General features: G+C 43.6%; 1 protein-coding gene across 1 annotated transcript in view; it reads left to right on the top strand.

Moving 5' to 3' along the window:
* Positions 1-15,994, top strand: part of maptb (microtubule-associated protein tau b) — an 83,887-nt gene that overhangs the window by 32,759 nt on the left and 35,134 nt on the right. The window contains exon 6 of the mRNA XM_043674642.1: positions 8,718-9,467. Within this exon, the coding sequence (XP_043530577.1) occupies positions 8,718-9,467 (750 nt within the window). The remainder of the gene's footprint in view (positions 1-8,717; positions 9,468-15,994) is intronic.

Raw genomic sequence — 15,994 nt, 5'->3', positions numbered from 1 at the left:
TGCAACATTTAAGAGGCATTTGGATGGGTATATGAATAGGAAGGGTTTGGAGAGATATGGGCCGGGTGCTGGCAGGTGGGACTAGATTGTGTTGGGATATTTGGTCGACATGGACGGATTGGACCGAAGGGTCTGTTTCCATGCTGTACATCTCTATGACTCTATGATAACTACCATATGTCTAATAAATACTCCACTCTAACCAATAGTTTATACATTTAGTGCCTGTGACAAAATGGATTTAACTGGTGCTACAGGACAGAAGGCACATGTCAACAAAATGGATTGTACAAATGCTCAAGCATCCATACTGGGCACATTGTTTACAGGTTATTTATCCTGGATCCCAAACCTACTGCATTGTACTGGATATTTCAGAATTTATCTTCTTTACAGCTGGAAGAAAGATCTTAAGGGCAAAATTTAAAAAAAGGTTTTCTTTGAACACTTGCATATATCAGAAATAGAAATATTGGAAAAGAGGGAAAAAATGCCCACTTGATTGTCAGGTTTCTGCACTTTGCTGTCTATCCTGATACCCTTTGAGGGAAGGGAAGCTCAGTGGTGCAGAGGGATCTTGGGATATTTGTCCACAAATACCTGAAGGTGGCTGGACAGGTTAATAGGGTAGTGAAGAAGGCATTGGGATACTAGCCTTTATTAGTCAAGTCATGGATCATAAGTGCAGGAAGGTTATGTTGGAGCTGTACAGGACTGTACGCCACAGCTGGAGTACTGAGTGCAGTTCTGGTCTCTGCACTGTAGGAAGGATGTGACTGACTGGAGGGGGTGCAGAGAAGATTCATCAGCATGGCGCTGTGAGGCAGCAGTGCTAACCATAGCTACCGTGCTGCCCCATAATTTAGCGATGGAAAGGGATAGGGATATAACATAGGGCATGAGTTATTGCTGGGGGAAAGGCAATTATGATGCGATTAGGCAAGATTTAGGATGCATAGAATGGGAATGAAACTGAAGGGAATGGGCACAAGTGAAATTTGGAGCTTATTCAAGGAACGACTACTGCGTGTCCTTGATAAGTATGTACCTGTCAGACAAGGAGGAAGTGGTTGAGCAAAGGAGCTGTGGTTTACTAAGGAAGTTGAAACCCTTGTCAAGCCGAAGAAGAAGGCTTATGTTAGGATGAAACGTGAAGGCTCAGTTAGAGTACTTGAGAGTTACAAGTTAGCCAGGCAAGTTCTAAAAAGGAAATTTAGAAGAGTCATGAGGGGACATGAGATGTCATTGACAGATAGGATCAAGGAAAACCTTAAAGCTTTCTATCAGTGTATCAGGAATAAAAGAATGACTAGAGAAAGATTAGGGCCAATCAAAGATAGTAGTGGGAAGTTGTGCTTGGAGTCCGAGGAGATAGAGGAAATGCTAAATGAATATTTTTCATCAGTATCCAAGGAGCAGGAGAAACAATGTTTTGGGCATAAACCCTTCATCAGCACATTCCTGATGAAGTGCTGATGTCCGAAACGACAATTCTCCTATTCCTCGGATGCTGCCTGACCTGCTGTGCTTTTCCAGCACCACACTCTCAGCTCTGATCTTCTGCATCTGCAGACCTCACTTTCACTCAGGTTGATAGGGTTGTTAAGAAGGCGTACAGTGTGTTAGCTTTTATTAGTAGAGGGATTGAGTTCCGGAGCAACGAGGTCATGCTGCAGCTGTACAAAACTCTGGTGCGGCTGCACTTGGAGTATTGCATACAGTTCTGGTCACCGCATTATAGGAAGGATGTGGAAGCTTTGGAAAAGGTTCAGAGGAGATTTACTAGGATATTGCCTGGTATGGAAGGAAGGTCTTATGAGGAAAGGCTGAGGAACTTGAGGTTGTTTTTGTTAGAGAGATGGTTAAGAGGTGACTTAATTGAGACATATAAGATAATCAGAGGGTTAGATATGGTGGACAGGGAAAGCCTTTTTCCTTGGATGGTGATGGCTAGCATGAGGGGATATAGCTTTAAATTGATGGGTGACAGATATAGGACAGATGTCAGAGGTAGGCTCTTTACTCAGAGAGTAGTAAGGGCTTGGAATGCCCTGCCTGCAACAGTAACTCGCCAACTTTAAGGGCATTTAAATGGTCATTGGATAATCATACAGATGATAATGGAATAGTGTAGGTTAGATGGGCTTCAGATTGGTTCTACAGGTTGGTGCAACATAAAGGGCTGAAGGGCTTGTACTGCACCAGAATGTTCTGTGTGTGCCCTAAACAATCACCAGAGCAATTGGAATGAGCTGAGTGGGCGCCATGGTCAGCATGGACCAGTTTGGGCCGAAGGGCCTGTTTCCATACTGTATTACTCTGACTCTATGACCCTATATCTCTATGCCAGACTATGCCCCTCCATTGCCCCTTGTGACTATGGGACTTTGATGCCAATCAAATACCATTCATTGTACAGACAAGCCTTATTATGTATTCTCAACTGATCTCTTGGACATCTCTTGCTTGAATCAGAGGGCTCGAGCTGTCTGATCTCTGCTTTCAAATTTCACAATGTTCATTTACACACCATTACCCAGTTTGCAGTGTCTAGCTCCTATTCCAGGAATCAGTTTGTATGAACCTTCTCTGAAATGCTTAAAATTCAGCTATATCCTTTCTTAGATCAGGAGACCAAAACTGTACTTCAAACGTGGTCTCACCAAGGCCCTGTACAGTAGCAGCAAAATATCCCAACTTTTATATTCCATTCCCCTTACAAAGAATGGCAACATTTCACGTTGTTAATCACTTGCTGTATCTACATTCTAACCTTCATACTTCAGGACACCCAGATTCTCTTCCTATGATTAATACATTGTTTTTGTATCCTTCCTGCCAAAGTCATATTTTTCATGCAAATACCCTTTTGGAAGAATATCTGCTCCTCATTTATCTATTAAAGTCCCTTTGCAGACTTCCTTCTGTCCTCTTCACAGGGTTAGGTGGCAGCCTTCACCCTATATTTGGGAGCCACACAAAGGTCAGGGAAATGAGATGGGCCTTGTGGTGACATTATCCCAACCTTCTTCCTGTATGGTGCCATCGCTACAGAAACAAAAGTTCCTCAAACCAGACAGATCCTGGCATTTCCCAGTCATTTTGTTTTTAAACTATTTTCCCTTGGGTTTCCTCCAAGGAAATCTGTTGTTCCCAGGTCCACGGTGAAGGAATGCTGGCCTGGTGAGTGAGCTGTGTGCAAAGTCTGTTTAATGGTTATTTGAGGTAAAAACAATGACTGCAGATGCTGGAAACCAGATTCTGGATTAGTGGTGCTAGAAGAGCACAGCAGTTCAGGCAGCATCCAAGGAGCTTCGAAATCGACGTTTCGGGCAAAAGCCCTTCATCAGGAATAAAGGCAGTGAGCCTGGAGTGTGGAGAGATAAACTAGAGGAGGGTGGGGGTGGGGAGAAAGTAGCATAGAGTACAATGGGTGAGTGGGGGAGGGGATGAAGATGATAGGTCAGGGAGGAGAGGGTGGAGTGGATACGTGGAAAAGGGGATAGGCAGGTTTGACCTCCCCTTGTGTACTCACTTTGTCACTGCACCCAGCAATGTTGAAGATCTTTTAGGAGCAAGACTTAGTCATAGAGATGAAGTGCATGGAAACAGACCCTTTGGTCCAACTCGTCTATTACAACAGATATCCAAAATAAATCTCATCCCATTTGCCAGCATTTGACCCATATACGTCTGAACCCTTCCTATTCATATAGCCATCCAGATACCTTTTAAATGTTGCAATTGTATCAGCCTCCACCATTTCCTCTGGCAGCTCATTCCATACATGCACCACACTCTGCATGAAAATGTTGCCCTGCATGACCCTTTTAAATCTTCCCCTCTCACCCTAAACCTATGCCCTCTAGTTCTGGACTCACCCATCCCAGGGAAAAGACATTTCCTCCCTGGATTGTAACCCACTGCGTGTTCCTTATCTATTTATCCTATCCATGTCCCTCATGATTTTATTAGGCCACCCATCAGCCTCTGACATTCCAGGGAAAACAGCCCCAACCTATTCAGCCTCTCCAAACTCGCCAACCCTGGCAACATCTTTGTAAATCTTTTCTGAAATTTAACAACAGCTTCTGATAGAAGGGAGACTAAAATTGCACACGATATTCCAAAAAGTAGGCAAACCACTGTCCTGTACAGCTGCAACATGACCTCCCAACTCCTATACTCAATGCTGTGTCCAATAAAGGAAAGCATACCAAACACCGCCTTCAGTATCCTATCAAGCTGTGATTCGACTTTCAAGGAGCTATGAACCTACACTCCAAGCTTATGATTGGAGAATGAGACCATTCACAAATTCTGTGTACATGCACAGCATGAATGGTTTAAACTCAATGATGCAGAGGAAGAGAAACAGATACAAATAGAGACATAAAGAAGAGAAAAACAGAGAGAAAAAAAAGAGAGGGAGCAAAGACAAAAAGTGAGAGGGAAAGGGAGCAATTAAATAAAATCAGCAGCTTTGATTTAGTTTCCCACTGACACCCAAACATGAGCTCAGTGTCATTCACCAGGTGGAGGGATGTAGGTGGCCCAGGCATTATCATGTCCCACAGGTTGTACACTCAGCTTCCAAAATACACACAACACCATTTTAATTCTTGTCAACACTACATAATAATTAAGTGCCACCTCACTGGCATTGCTGTGATACAGTGTGACTGAATCATAGTGGCCTCCTATTTCAGTATATCTCAGAAAGATGATTTATATATTCTTCATGAGTGAGTACCAGGGTAAGGGAGGGGGCAGTAGAATGGGGAGATCAAAACCAAAATGTTTGTTTTTCTGGTGTAAATCGAGAAATGTGAAAAATATCTGTCTCTGTCAGTACATAGCAGAGCTACTGAAATGGGTCTGGATTGTAACCCACCGTATGTTCCCAGAGGACAGAGGATTGGGACCTCATATTGACCAAGTGCTGGCAAATGGGACTAGATTAGGTTAGAATATCTGGTTGGCAGGGATGAGTTGGACTGAAGGGTCTGTTTCTGTGCTGTACATCTCTATGACTCTGTGACCAAGAAAGGAAAATTCAGACAAACTGCATTCTCCAGGAGATGTCTGCTGTCATCTGCGCTGACAGAGTGGCTGTGCCACCTTGAAGCCAGTGAGCAGACAACTCCTCACCAATTCACATATTGTAAACAGACTGACACCCACAGCCAGGTTTAATTATCATCTGATGTGTGGACAGACATTCTCCGGAGGGTATGGCAGAAACTTAAAAGAATCAGCTCAACATTAAGAAATTAACAGTGCTAACAGTGCAGGTTAAGGAAGATTTTTATATTTAGATTTTTACAGTGTGGAAACAGGCCCTTCGGCCTAATAAGTCCACACCGATCCGCAAACCACCCAGACCCATTCCCCTACATTTACTCCTTCACCTAACACTACGGGCAATTTAGCATGGCCAATTAACCTAACCTGCACATCTTTGGATTGTGGGAGGAAACCGGAGCACCCGTAGGAAACCCACGCAGACAATGTGCAAACTCCACACAGACAGTCACCTGAGGCAGGAATTGAACCCGGGTCTCTGGTGCTGTGAGGCAACAGTGCTAACCACTGTGCCACCGTACCGCCCAGATTGTTTTGCTACAGATGAAATCGCACTAGCCTGCTCACTATCCATTACGACAAAGCCAGTTTACTGTAGGAACGAGCAGAGATTGCTGTGGCTCACACATAAAACCTCCTCCTCAATGAACGGGAATTCCCAAGTGAACCAAAGGTGATTGAAATTCAGGCCATGTCTGGGCATTTTCACTTCATGTCAGGACTGTGCATGACTTGTCTCTTGTGTTTTTGGGTAATTTTCCAGCAGCTTTCCTCGCCCACAGATTACATTTCATTCATTCAAACCAATGTTCAGCCAAGAGCAGTGAAAAGGTGGCTGCATTGGCCATCAGCTGTCAAAACTGTATTCTTTCTGCAAAGACATCTGCAATTTGGAAGGCTGCAAAAGTAAGCCTATTGTTTAAGAAAGGAAGGAGACAGAAAATGAGGACCTACAGAACCTTTTAGCTTGACCTCCGAAGGAAGAAAATTATTGGACTCTATTAAAACCATACAATTATTAGAACAGTAGGAAATGATTGTCTGATTACACAAAGTCAGCACAGATTTATGAAGAGGTAATCATGTTTGACAGACCTGATATAATTATTGTGGGATAGTTTTTGAGGATTTTACTTGTACAGTCATCCTCAAAAAACTCCCTCGGGTTTGTCAAACATGATTTCCCTTCATAAATCCATACTCGACAGAGTCAATCAGATAATTATTTTCTAACTTAGAGAGTTGATAATGGGGAACCAGTGGATGTGGTGAATTTGGATTTAGAGGTTTTTGATAAAGTATAAATTTAGGAAGCAAACAGTAGGAATAAAAGGTGTCATTCTCAGGTTGGTAACCAGTGCTTGGCCCAGTTGTTCACAATCTGTGCAGTGATTTGGATTTGGGGACCAGTTGTAATATTTGCACATTTACTAATGATACAAAACTAGGTGGGAAGGTGACAGTTGTAAGAATGATGCGAAGAGGCATCAAAAGGATTGGAGAGAGGCTGAGTGAATAGGTAAGAACTTGGCAGATGCAATATACTGTGTATGAAGTGAGAGGTTACAAAGAAACAGTGTATTTCTTAAACAGTGAAAGATTGGGAAGTATCAATGTTGTTGTCAAAAGGGATCTCGGTGTCACAATACATAAGTCACTGGAGACAGGTGTAGCCAGCAATTCAAAAGGGAAACTGCATGTTAGTGTCTATACAAGAGGGTTTGCGTACAGGAGCAAAAATCTTTGTGTCAATTTTATGGAACACTGATCAAGCTGCACCTGGAGTATTGTGTATAGTTCTAATCCTCTTGCCTAAAGGAAGGATAGACTTACTACAGAGGAAACAAAGACAGTGGAGGTTCACCAGACTGGCTCCTGGGATGATGGGATTGTCCAAGAAGGAGAGATGGAGGAGACTTGACCTGTATTCTCTGGAGTTAAGACTGAGAGGTGATCTCATAGAAACTTAGAAAATTCTGATGGGGATCAACAGAATAGGTGCAGAAAGGATGTTTCACCTTGCTTTGACATCTAAAACCAGGACACACAGTCTCAGAACAAAAGGAAACTACTTAGGACTGAGAAGAGGAGGAAATTGTTCTCTCAAAAGGAGGTGAATCTTTAGAATTCACCAGAGATCAAGGCAAAAGGACATTAGTGAACTAGATGAGTTGACACAAGGATTGGTGGCAGTTTCATGGTCACCATCACTTGAGGCCAACTTTTAGAATTCATTATTTATTCTTTGAATTCCAGTTCAACTATTTGCCTTGGTGGGATTTAAAACCATATTGCCAAAATATTATCCTGAGTCTCTGGATTACTGGTCATTAATATTGCCACTATACCACCATTTCTCCTCAAAATGACATCAGAGCATAATGGGCATAGTGCAGGAATCTGGCATTGAGGTAGATGATCAGCCATGATCTAGAATGGGGCAGCAGTCTCAAAGGGCTGAATGGCCTCCTCGCACCTCTACATTCACACTATCACATTCCTCAACTGATGTTCTGTTTGCCATTTTTCAGATCTTCAGATCATATCATTATTTTCATGTGAGACTCATATTGAGGGGAATGGTGTCAGGTGGATGGGTTTCTGGCAGAGAGGTTTGGGAGGAGGGGGTGCTTGGAGGAATGGTGTCCAGGAAAGGGGTGATAGAATGGTGAGGTTTCTGGGGAGACGGTGTCAGACTAGATGTTTGAGGGGTGGGGGAATGTGCAGGAGGATGCCTGAGGACAGCGTTCCTGGGGGACGAATGTTTGTGGTGGGAGCAACGGGAAGAGGCGGAGGGAAGTGATGGAGCAAAGGTAATGGTAGCAGGTAACTAGCAGGTTTCTGGGGAGGGTATGTCTTGGGATAGAGGTTCTGGTCTGGATAGCTGCTGAGGGGAAGGGGTTGAGTGTCGTGGGAGGGATATCTGGTTGGGTTTCAGTACGAGCGTCTGGGTAGATGTCTGAAGATGTCCGGGTGCCTGATTGGAATGTATCTGGGGAGAGAGTGTGGGAAGAGTGTCAGGGGAAGGGCTGTTGAGTGGATGTCCAGGCTGGGATTTTTGCAAGGCGGGAAAGCATTGTTTGCCAAGGTTTAAAATCAGTGACTGTATTGTTTGTTGTCATGACTCAATGTGTTCATTGTATGTGTTTCTTTGTTTATCCATTGACTCCATTCTGTTAATGACCCTTGACCCCACTGTCATTTGATGACAAAGGCTGAAGGGTAAGAGCCCTGGCAGCAGCATCCAGCCCTTGGCCTAGCCTCGAGGTGGAAAATGAGGAACCCGGAGGGAGTGTCCATCAATTTCCCTTCTTGTTTCTGGGAAGATGCAATAGTTTCCCAGAGCTGCTGCCAGGAAGAGAATGTACAGCTGGGAAGAGAGTGGAAGGAGCTGGATGGAGTGACAAAGAGGCAGCTCTGTGCGCAGCTGTTTTATTTTTAATTTCGGGAGGAGGCTGTACTTCATTAATTCAGCAGCTTTGTTTCTCAGCAGAAATTGGCAACATGTGAGGTCTTTACAGCCTCTCTGTTCTGTTGGGATTCCCGTGTTACTGCTTAGCCTTCCTTGTATCAGAATTCCAACAGATGTGGGTTTATTTCGCTAAATTGCGGCCTTACTTCCCTAATGACAGAAGAAGAGGAGCAAACTGTGGCCTTTGTTGGAGTTCAGCTGAGTTACAGGCAACAGAGTGCTGTTGAGAGGATGGGAACCGAGATAGGCCCGAGTGAGCAAACCAGCCTAATTCTTCAGGAACCGCTTGTACCCGTGAGCTCGATATGGCCTGAGGAGGCAGTGACCAATACCCCATCAGTCACAGAACAGGCATTTCTCACTTTGGACAATTCACAAATACCTGACGTTATTCAGGATATGTCTGGGCTGGGAGCAGTAAGCTTTGGATTAGAAGAGAGACAAATTTGTGAGCAATCAAGCCCTCAAGATACTGTTCTAGCAACTTCAGAACAACCCAGAGAGCAGGAGCTGGCTGAGAGTATGGAGGAGGATATGGGGGAACTCCTTCCTGAGGCTATCGGAGCTCTAAGTCTGGTAACTACAGACGGTGCAGGAGAATCAGCTGACATGACCTTGACAGATGGAAGAGTTCCTCAGGCTGAGTTTAAGATTGAAGCAGCTTCAGACCCAAAGTTAATGGAAGGCAGTGTGTGTGTGGAGGGCCTGGGAGATGCAGAATTCAGAGAGCAGGGGGAGGATATCCCGCTTACAGGGGATCATGATACAGCAACCCATCAGGTGGAAGAGGTTGAAGATCGTCAGTCACATCTGGCCATTCAGGAAGGAGACCTGGGACTTGTCCAAACACCAACCCTGGAATCTCAGAGGAGTAAGTGCGAAGAAGATCTGCCTGTGTCAGCAGCGAAAGGTTTGTCCCTTCCTTTCTGTCCTGTCAGCACCTTCTCTTTCTACCCCACTCTCTCAACATGTGCCTCTTGCTCCTTCTTCCAGCTGCCTGGAGCTTCCCAGTCCCTGAGCAGCAACCTTGCGCTCTCACTCTGGCAACAACTGGCCTTGCTGCTGCATGACATCTTACTGCATGTGTCACTTCCACATCCTGTGTCCTTCACCTGTTTCTTCTTTGCTTCTTTCTCAAAGCAACACCTGGAAAGGCATCTTTTCTCTCAGGTTCTCTTGTGATGCAGCATTTTGTGTCCACTAGCTTGAAAAAGAACTGCTATTCCCTCCATTGATGGCTGGAGCAAACAAAGTCTGGCAGCAGAAAGAACAGAAACAGGGAGTTTGAGTGCACGGGTAGCAGTGCCAGTTCCAAGATATCAAGAGAATGGATTCTGGACTTCACTGAACCAGGGAGTCTGAGACTCAAAAGGACAGAGACTGTGAGATACTGTGTCTGACCAGCTTCCAGTACCAGCTGGTTTCACAGAAATAAATCGAGTCTCTCCCTTTCTCTGGGGAGGGTTTGTGTAGGGTTCAGGGTCAGTTTGGAGAGGATAGAGGATGCAGCAGGATGAGGAGAGGGCTGGGAATGATAGGCACTCTGTCAGGAGGAGATTGTAGCCAAGATGGGATGGGTCAGAGGCTGAAGTTCTGCTGTTAACTGATAAGAACTAGTTGAAAACCTGCCTGAGTAAAACACCTCCACAGAAATTGATTGGCATCTGGTTTAATCTGGGGAGATTGGGTAGCACACTCAAAACAACCCCAGGTACATGCTGCAGCCCATGGAAGAGGGCAGTGCAGTATCCTGTCAATCAGTGATTGACTGATTGGATATGCACCACGGCCTGTATTAAATGCCAAGTGCTGATATGATTACAGCATCGGCATTTGTCCCAACTCTCAGAAGAGAGGTGTCGGGGACTGTTCCAGTCAACTGCTCAAAACAAATTTGCCCTCTCTCTGCAAGCCATCACACATCTCGCCTTATTCCTACAAATCCTACCAGACTACTAATCAGTCAGGTTTCATTTCTACTGTCCTGATCACCTTACACTGGGTGTTTATTCTTTGTTACAGTGAAGAGTATTCCCCTTGTAAAATATTCACTCACTTTTCATACACATTTTGATCCTTCAGAAGCCATATCTGTCAACACAGTAGACACAGGAACTACAACATCGGCACTACAAGATATGCAGCAACCACAATTTATACAGCAGCTACAATGTAACAGGGGCTGCAAATGAACACAGGGTTTATGAATATAGAATTACAATGTGTACAGGGCCACACTATGCACAGGGACGTAGCTGTAATAGAGACAGGGGTTGCAATGTTCACAAGGCCACAGTGTATACAGAGACTCCAGATACACAAAGGGATAACAAATATACACAGCCAACAGTATGCAAAGGGACTGTAACATATAGTGCTACAAACAAACATGGTATTCTAATAAACAGAAAAACTATGATATACTTTGCTACATATACATTGGGGTTGCAATATACACGGAGGATACAAAGTATACAGCATACTCAGGGACCAAAAATACTTACAGCATCTACAACATATACACGAGTTACAATATAATTAGGGCCTACAATATAAATACAGGCAGTCCCTATATTTTGAATGGGGTCTGTTCATAAGTCTATTTGTACACAAGTCAAAACATAATGCAGGGCAATATAAAGTTTATTTATAAGTACAGGAAATGTTCACATGTCAGATCTTTAACATTACACTCTTGTGTGCAATCGCATTCGTTACTATGAGTTTTTGTAAATCAGACATTCTTAAATCAGGGACCCCTGTACTACAACGTACGTAGGAACTGCAAATATCCACAGAATATAGAGGCTACACTATGCACAGGAACAACAGTAAACATCACAGCTACAACATAGTAAGGGGGTACATTATACACAGTATTACAAAGTGCACAGGGATACACATACTCAGAATTGCAATATATATGGGGACTACATGTGTGCACGAGGGTTAAAGATATACACAGGGGTCGCAAGATAGAGAGGATCCATAATACACATATGGGTCACAATATATACAGACTGACTATGAATATACACAGTGGATATAGTACAACAGAATGCACAAGGACCAAAAATATATACAGCAGCTGCAATATACACCACTCCCTCATATAGATGGAGGGGGCTAGATTATACAGTGACTACAACCCACACAGGAGCTATGATGTACAGAAGGGCTAAAATATATACAGTGCTATAAGATATACAGCACTACCAAATAGACAGGGTACAATATATTGAGTGCTACAAAGTGCATAGGTGCTGCTATAAACATAGGGTCAACAGTATATTGTAGCATCAATAAACACAGGAGCAATAATACACTGGCTAGGCCAACATTCATTGCCCATTCCTAAAGGCTCTTGAATTTAGTGGTTTGGTTGGCCACATGGCTATTGGTCTGAAGTCTCGTGTAGACCTCAGACCAGGAAAGGATGGCCGATTTTCCTTTCCTGAAGGATACTGGTGAGTCAGATGAGTTTTTTAAACAAATAGTGGCATAGTTGCTAAATTTTCATTCTAAGCATCTTTATTACATTAAAACTTCACCACATGCCATGATGGGATTTGAACCCTGCCTCCAGAAAATTCACCTGGAATTCTGGATTACTAAGACTTTGCTGTTGCCACTACACCCCACATGAGATACAACATGAATAACGGTATACACCAAGGCTGCATACACACGGTGATGCAATAAACACAATGTACAATGTACAGTGCCATACTATACACTGAGACTACACTATACACAAGGGGGAATAGGAAGGGTTTAGAGGATTATGGGCTAAGTGCTGGCAAATGGGTCTAGATTAGGTTGGGATATCTGGTTGGCGTGGTCAAGTTGGACCGAAGGGTCTGTTTCTGTGCTGTAGATCTCCATGACTCTGTTGCTGCAGATCTAAGTGGGGTTACATTATAGATAAGTGCTACAATGTAGACAGCGACTAGAAAATACATAAGTGACCACATGATTTACAGTAAGTAAATACAGTAAGTATGTACACAGCATCCCCAAATATAACAATGCTGCAATATACAGAGGTGCCACAATTATAGAGATCCAAATATAAATTATGCCTACAGGTATAAACAGTGCCTACAATATACGCAGTGTTATGGCATACACAGAGGCTAGATAAGTGCTACAAATATATAAAGGGCCCATAAATGTACATAGCATCCAAAAGATACAAAGTGCCTACAATATACACAGCATCCACAAATATACACAATGTTACAATATACAGAGGTGCTACTAATATACACAGGGGCTACAATACAGAAAAAGGCTGCAAATTTAAACAGGGCCACGATGTACACAATGGATTCAACATACTATAAATGTAGACAAAGGCTAAAAAAATGTATATGGGTTTAGCATTGAGCCTCAGAGATGTACAGCATGGAAACAGACCCTTCAGTCTTACTAGTCCATGCTGACCAGATATCCTAAATAAATCTAATCCCATTTGCCAGCATTTGACCCATATCCCTCTGAACCCTTCCAATTCATCGAGCCATCCAGATGCCTTTTAAATGCTGCAATTGTACCAGCCTCCACCACTTCCTCTGGCAGCTCATTCCATACACGCACCACCCTCTGCATGAAAACGTTGCCCCTTAGGTCCCTTTTAAATTTTTTCCCCTCTCACCTTAAACCTATGCCCTCTAGTTTTGGACTCCCCCACCCAGGGAAAAGACCTTGTCTATTCACCCTATCCACACCCCTCATGATTTTATAAACGTTTATAAGGTCACACCTCAGCCTCCGACACTCCAGGGAAAATAGCCCCAGCCTATTCAGCCTCTCCCTACAACTCAAACCCTCTGACCCTGGCAATATCCTTGTAAATCTTTTCTGAACTCTTTCAAGTTTCACAACACCCATCCTATAGCAAGGAGACCAGAATTGTGTGCAGTATTCCAAAAGTGGCCTAAGCAATGTCCTGTTCAGCCAAAGCATGACCTCTCAACTCCTATACTCAATGCACTGACCAGTAAAGGCAAGTGTACCAAATGCTTTCTTCACTATCCAATCTACCTGTGACTCTGCTTTCAAGAAACTATGAACCTGCACTCCGAGGTCTCTTTGTTTAGCAACACTCCCTAGGATCTTCCCATTAATTGTATAAATCCTGCCTTGATTTGACTTCATAATAGTAGCACCTCACATTTATCTAAATTAAGAACATACATAGAACATAGAACAAAACAGCACAGTACAGGCCCTTTGGCCCTCAATTTTGTGTCAGCCATTTATCCTAATCTAAGATCAGACTAACCCACATACTCTTTGTTGTACTATCTTCCATGTGCCTATCCAAGAGTCACTTATATGTCCGCAATGTATCTGACTCTATCATCATTGCTGGCAGTGCATTCCACACGCCCACCACTCTCTGTGTAAAGAACCTCCCTCTGACATCACTCCTAAACCTTCCTCCAATTACCTTAAAATTATGCCCCCTCATGATAGACATTTCCGCCATGGGAAAATGTCTCTGGCTCTCCACTCGATCTGTGCCTCTCAATAACTTATACACCTCTATCAAGTCACCTCTCATCCTTCTTCGCTCCAATGAGAAAAGCCCGAGCTCCCTCAACCTTTCTTTATAAGACGTACCTTCCAGTCCGGGCAGCATCCTGGTAAATCTCCTCTGCACCCTCTCTAAAGCTTCCACATCTTTCCTGTAATGAGGCGACCAGAATTGAACATAATAGTCCAAGTGTAGTCTAACCAGGATTTTATAGAGCTGCAACATAATCTCGTGGCTCTTAAACTCAATCCCCCGCTAATGAAAGGCAACACACTATAAGCCTTCTGAACAACCATATCAACTTGGGCAGCAACTTTGAGGGATCTATGGACGTGGACCCTAAGATCCCTCTGTTCCTCCACACTGCCAAGAATCCTACCTTTAACCCTGTATTCTGCATTCAAATTCGACTTTCCAAAGTGACTTCACTTAACTCCATCTGGCACTCTACACAGTGGTTACAATATACACAGGAAAGTATAGACAGGGCTATACGCAGGGACTACAATAAAAATAGCTTTTACAATATATGCAGGCTATGAATTTACACAGGGACAACAAATATAGCTACTTTGTGTAGTCTAGCCCCTGTGTTTAACATACAAAGATAATACAATGTACGCAAGGGCTAGAATATATGCAGTGCTCCAAGTGTACATGAGTTACAATACACACAGGAGTGGCAACAAAATATACTGGGGCTATAATATATACAGGGACTACAGTATCAACAGAGATTAGATGATACACAGGGACAAATATACACAGGTCTCCAATATAGCCCAGGGCTACAAATATGTATAACACTACAAGGAGTGGCAAAAATTCACATGGGTCCAGAATATATGCAACTCTGCAATATTCACAGGGCCACAAGTATCATAAGGCCAGAAATGTACCCAGAGGCTATCATGTACACAGCAGATACAAATTACACTTGGGCTGCAGGATGCATGGTATCTTCACTACACTGTGCTCCACATACACAGAAGTTACAATGGTAAACAGTGCTACGTATACGTAGGGCCTACCTTAACTTTTCAATTCCTGAGCCCTCAATTTCCCAGCCAGCTGGAACAGTTTCTTTTAAACTTCCCAGTCTGTTTCTCATTATATATTGAAAGCTTTCATCAAGTCACCCGATGACCTTCTAACCTGCAGGGATTAAAAAGCCTTGTAATTTAACCCATGAAGTCCTGTAAATCAACACTGTGCATGCACACACACCACGTGCTATGTTTTATCTGTCACCGGTGGATGTGTTTTCGATACAGAGAGATAGGTGGGGGTGACAAACTCACTGCCATCGTTCCCTGCCTAATCTCACCAGCACCATCCACTAGGGGCTATGCTCCAATCAGCAGCCCACCTACCATATTTCATTAAATAATTAACTGTCAGGCTTGTTCACAATAATCGACTTAGAGTCATAGAGAAGTACAGAATGGAAACAGACCCTTCGGTCCAACCTGTCCATGCCGACCAGATATCCCAACCCAATCTAGTCCCACCTGCCAGCACTCGGCCCATACCCCTCCAAACCCTTCCTATTCATATACCCATATAAATGCCTCTTAAATGTTGCAATTGTACCAGCCTCCACCACATCCTCTGGCAGTTCATTCCATACACGTACCACCCTCTGCGTGAAAAAGTTGCCCCTTAGATCTCTTTTATATCTTTCCCCTCTCACCCTAAACCTATGCCCTCTAGTTCTGGACTCCCCAAACTCCCAGGGAAAAGACTTTGCCTATTTATCCTATCCATGCCCCTCATAATTTTGTAAACCTCTATAAGGTCACCCCTCAGCCTCCGACGCTCCAGGGAAAACAGCCCCAGCCTGTTCAGCCTCTCCCTGTAGCTCAGATCCTCCAACCCTGGCAACATCCTTGTAA

This window comes from Chiloscyllium plagiosum, chromosome 33, assembly GCF_004010195.1.
Source record: "Chiloscyllium plagiosum isolate BGI_BamShark_2017 chromosome 33, ASM401019v2, whole genome shotgun sequence".
NCBI lineage: Eukaryota > Metazoa > Chordata > Chondrichthyes > Orectolobiformes > Hemiscylliidae > Chiloscyllium > Chiloscyllium plagiosum.
This window is presented reverse-complemented; position numbering and strand designations above follow the sequence as displayed.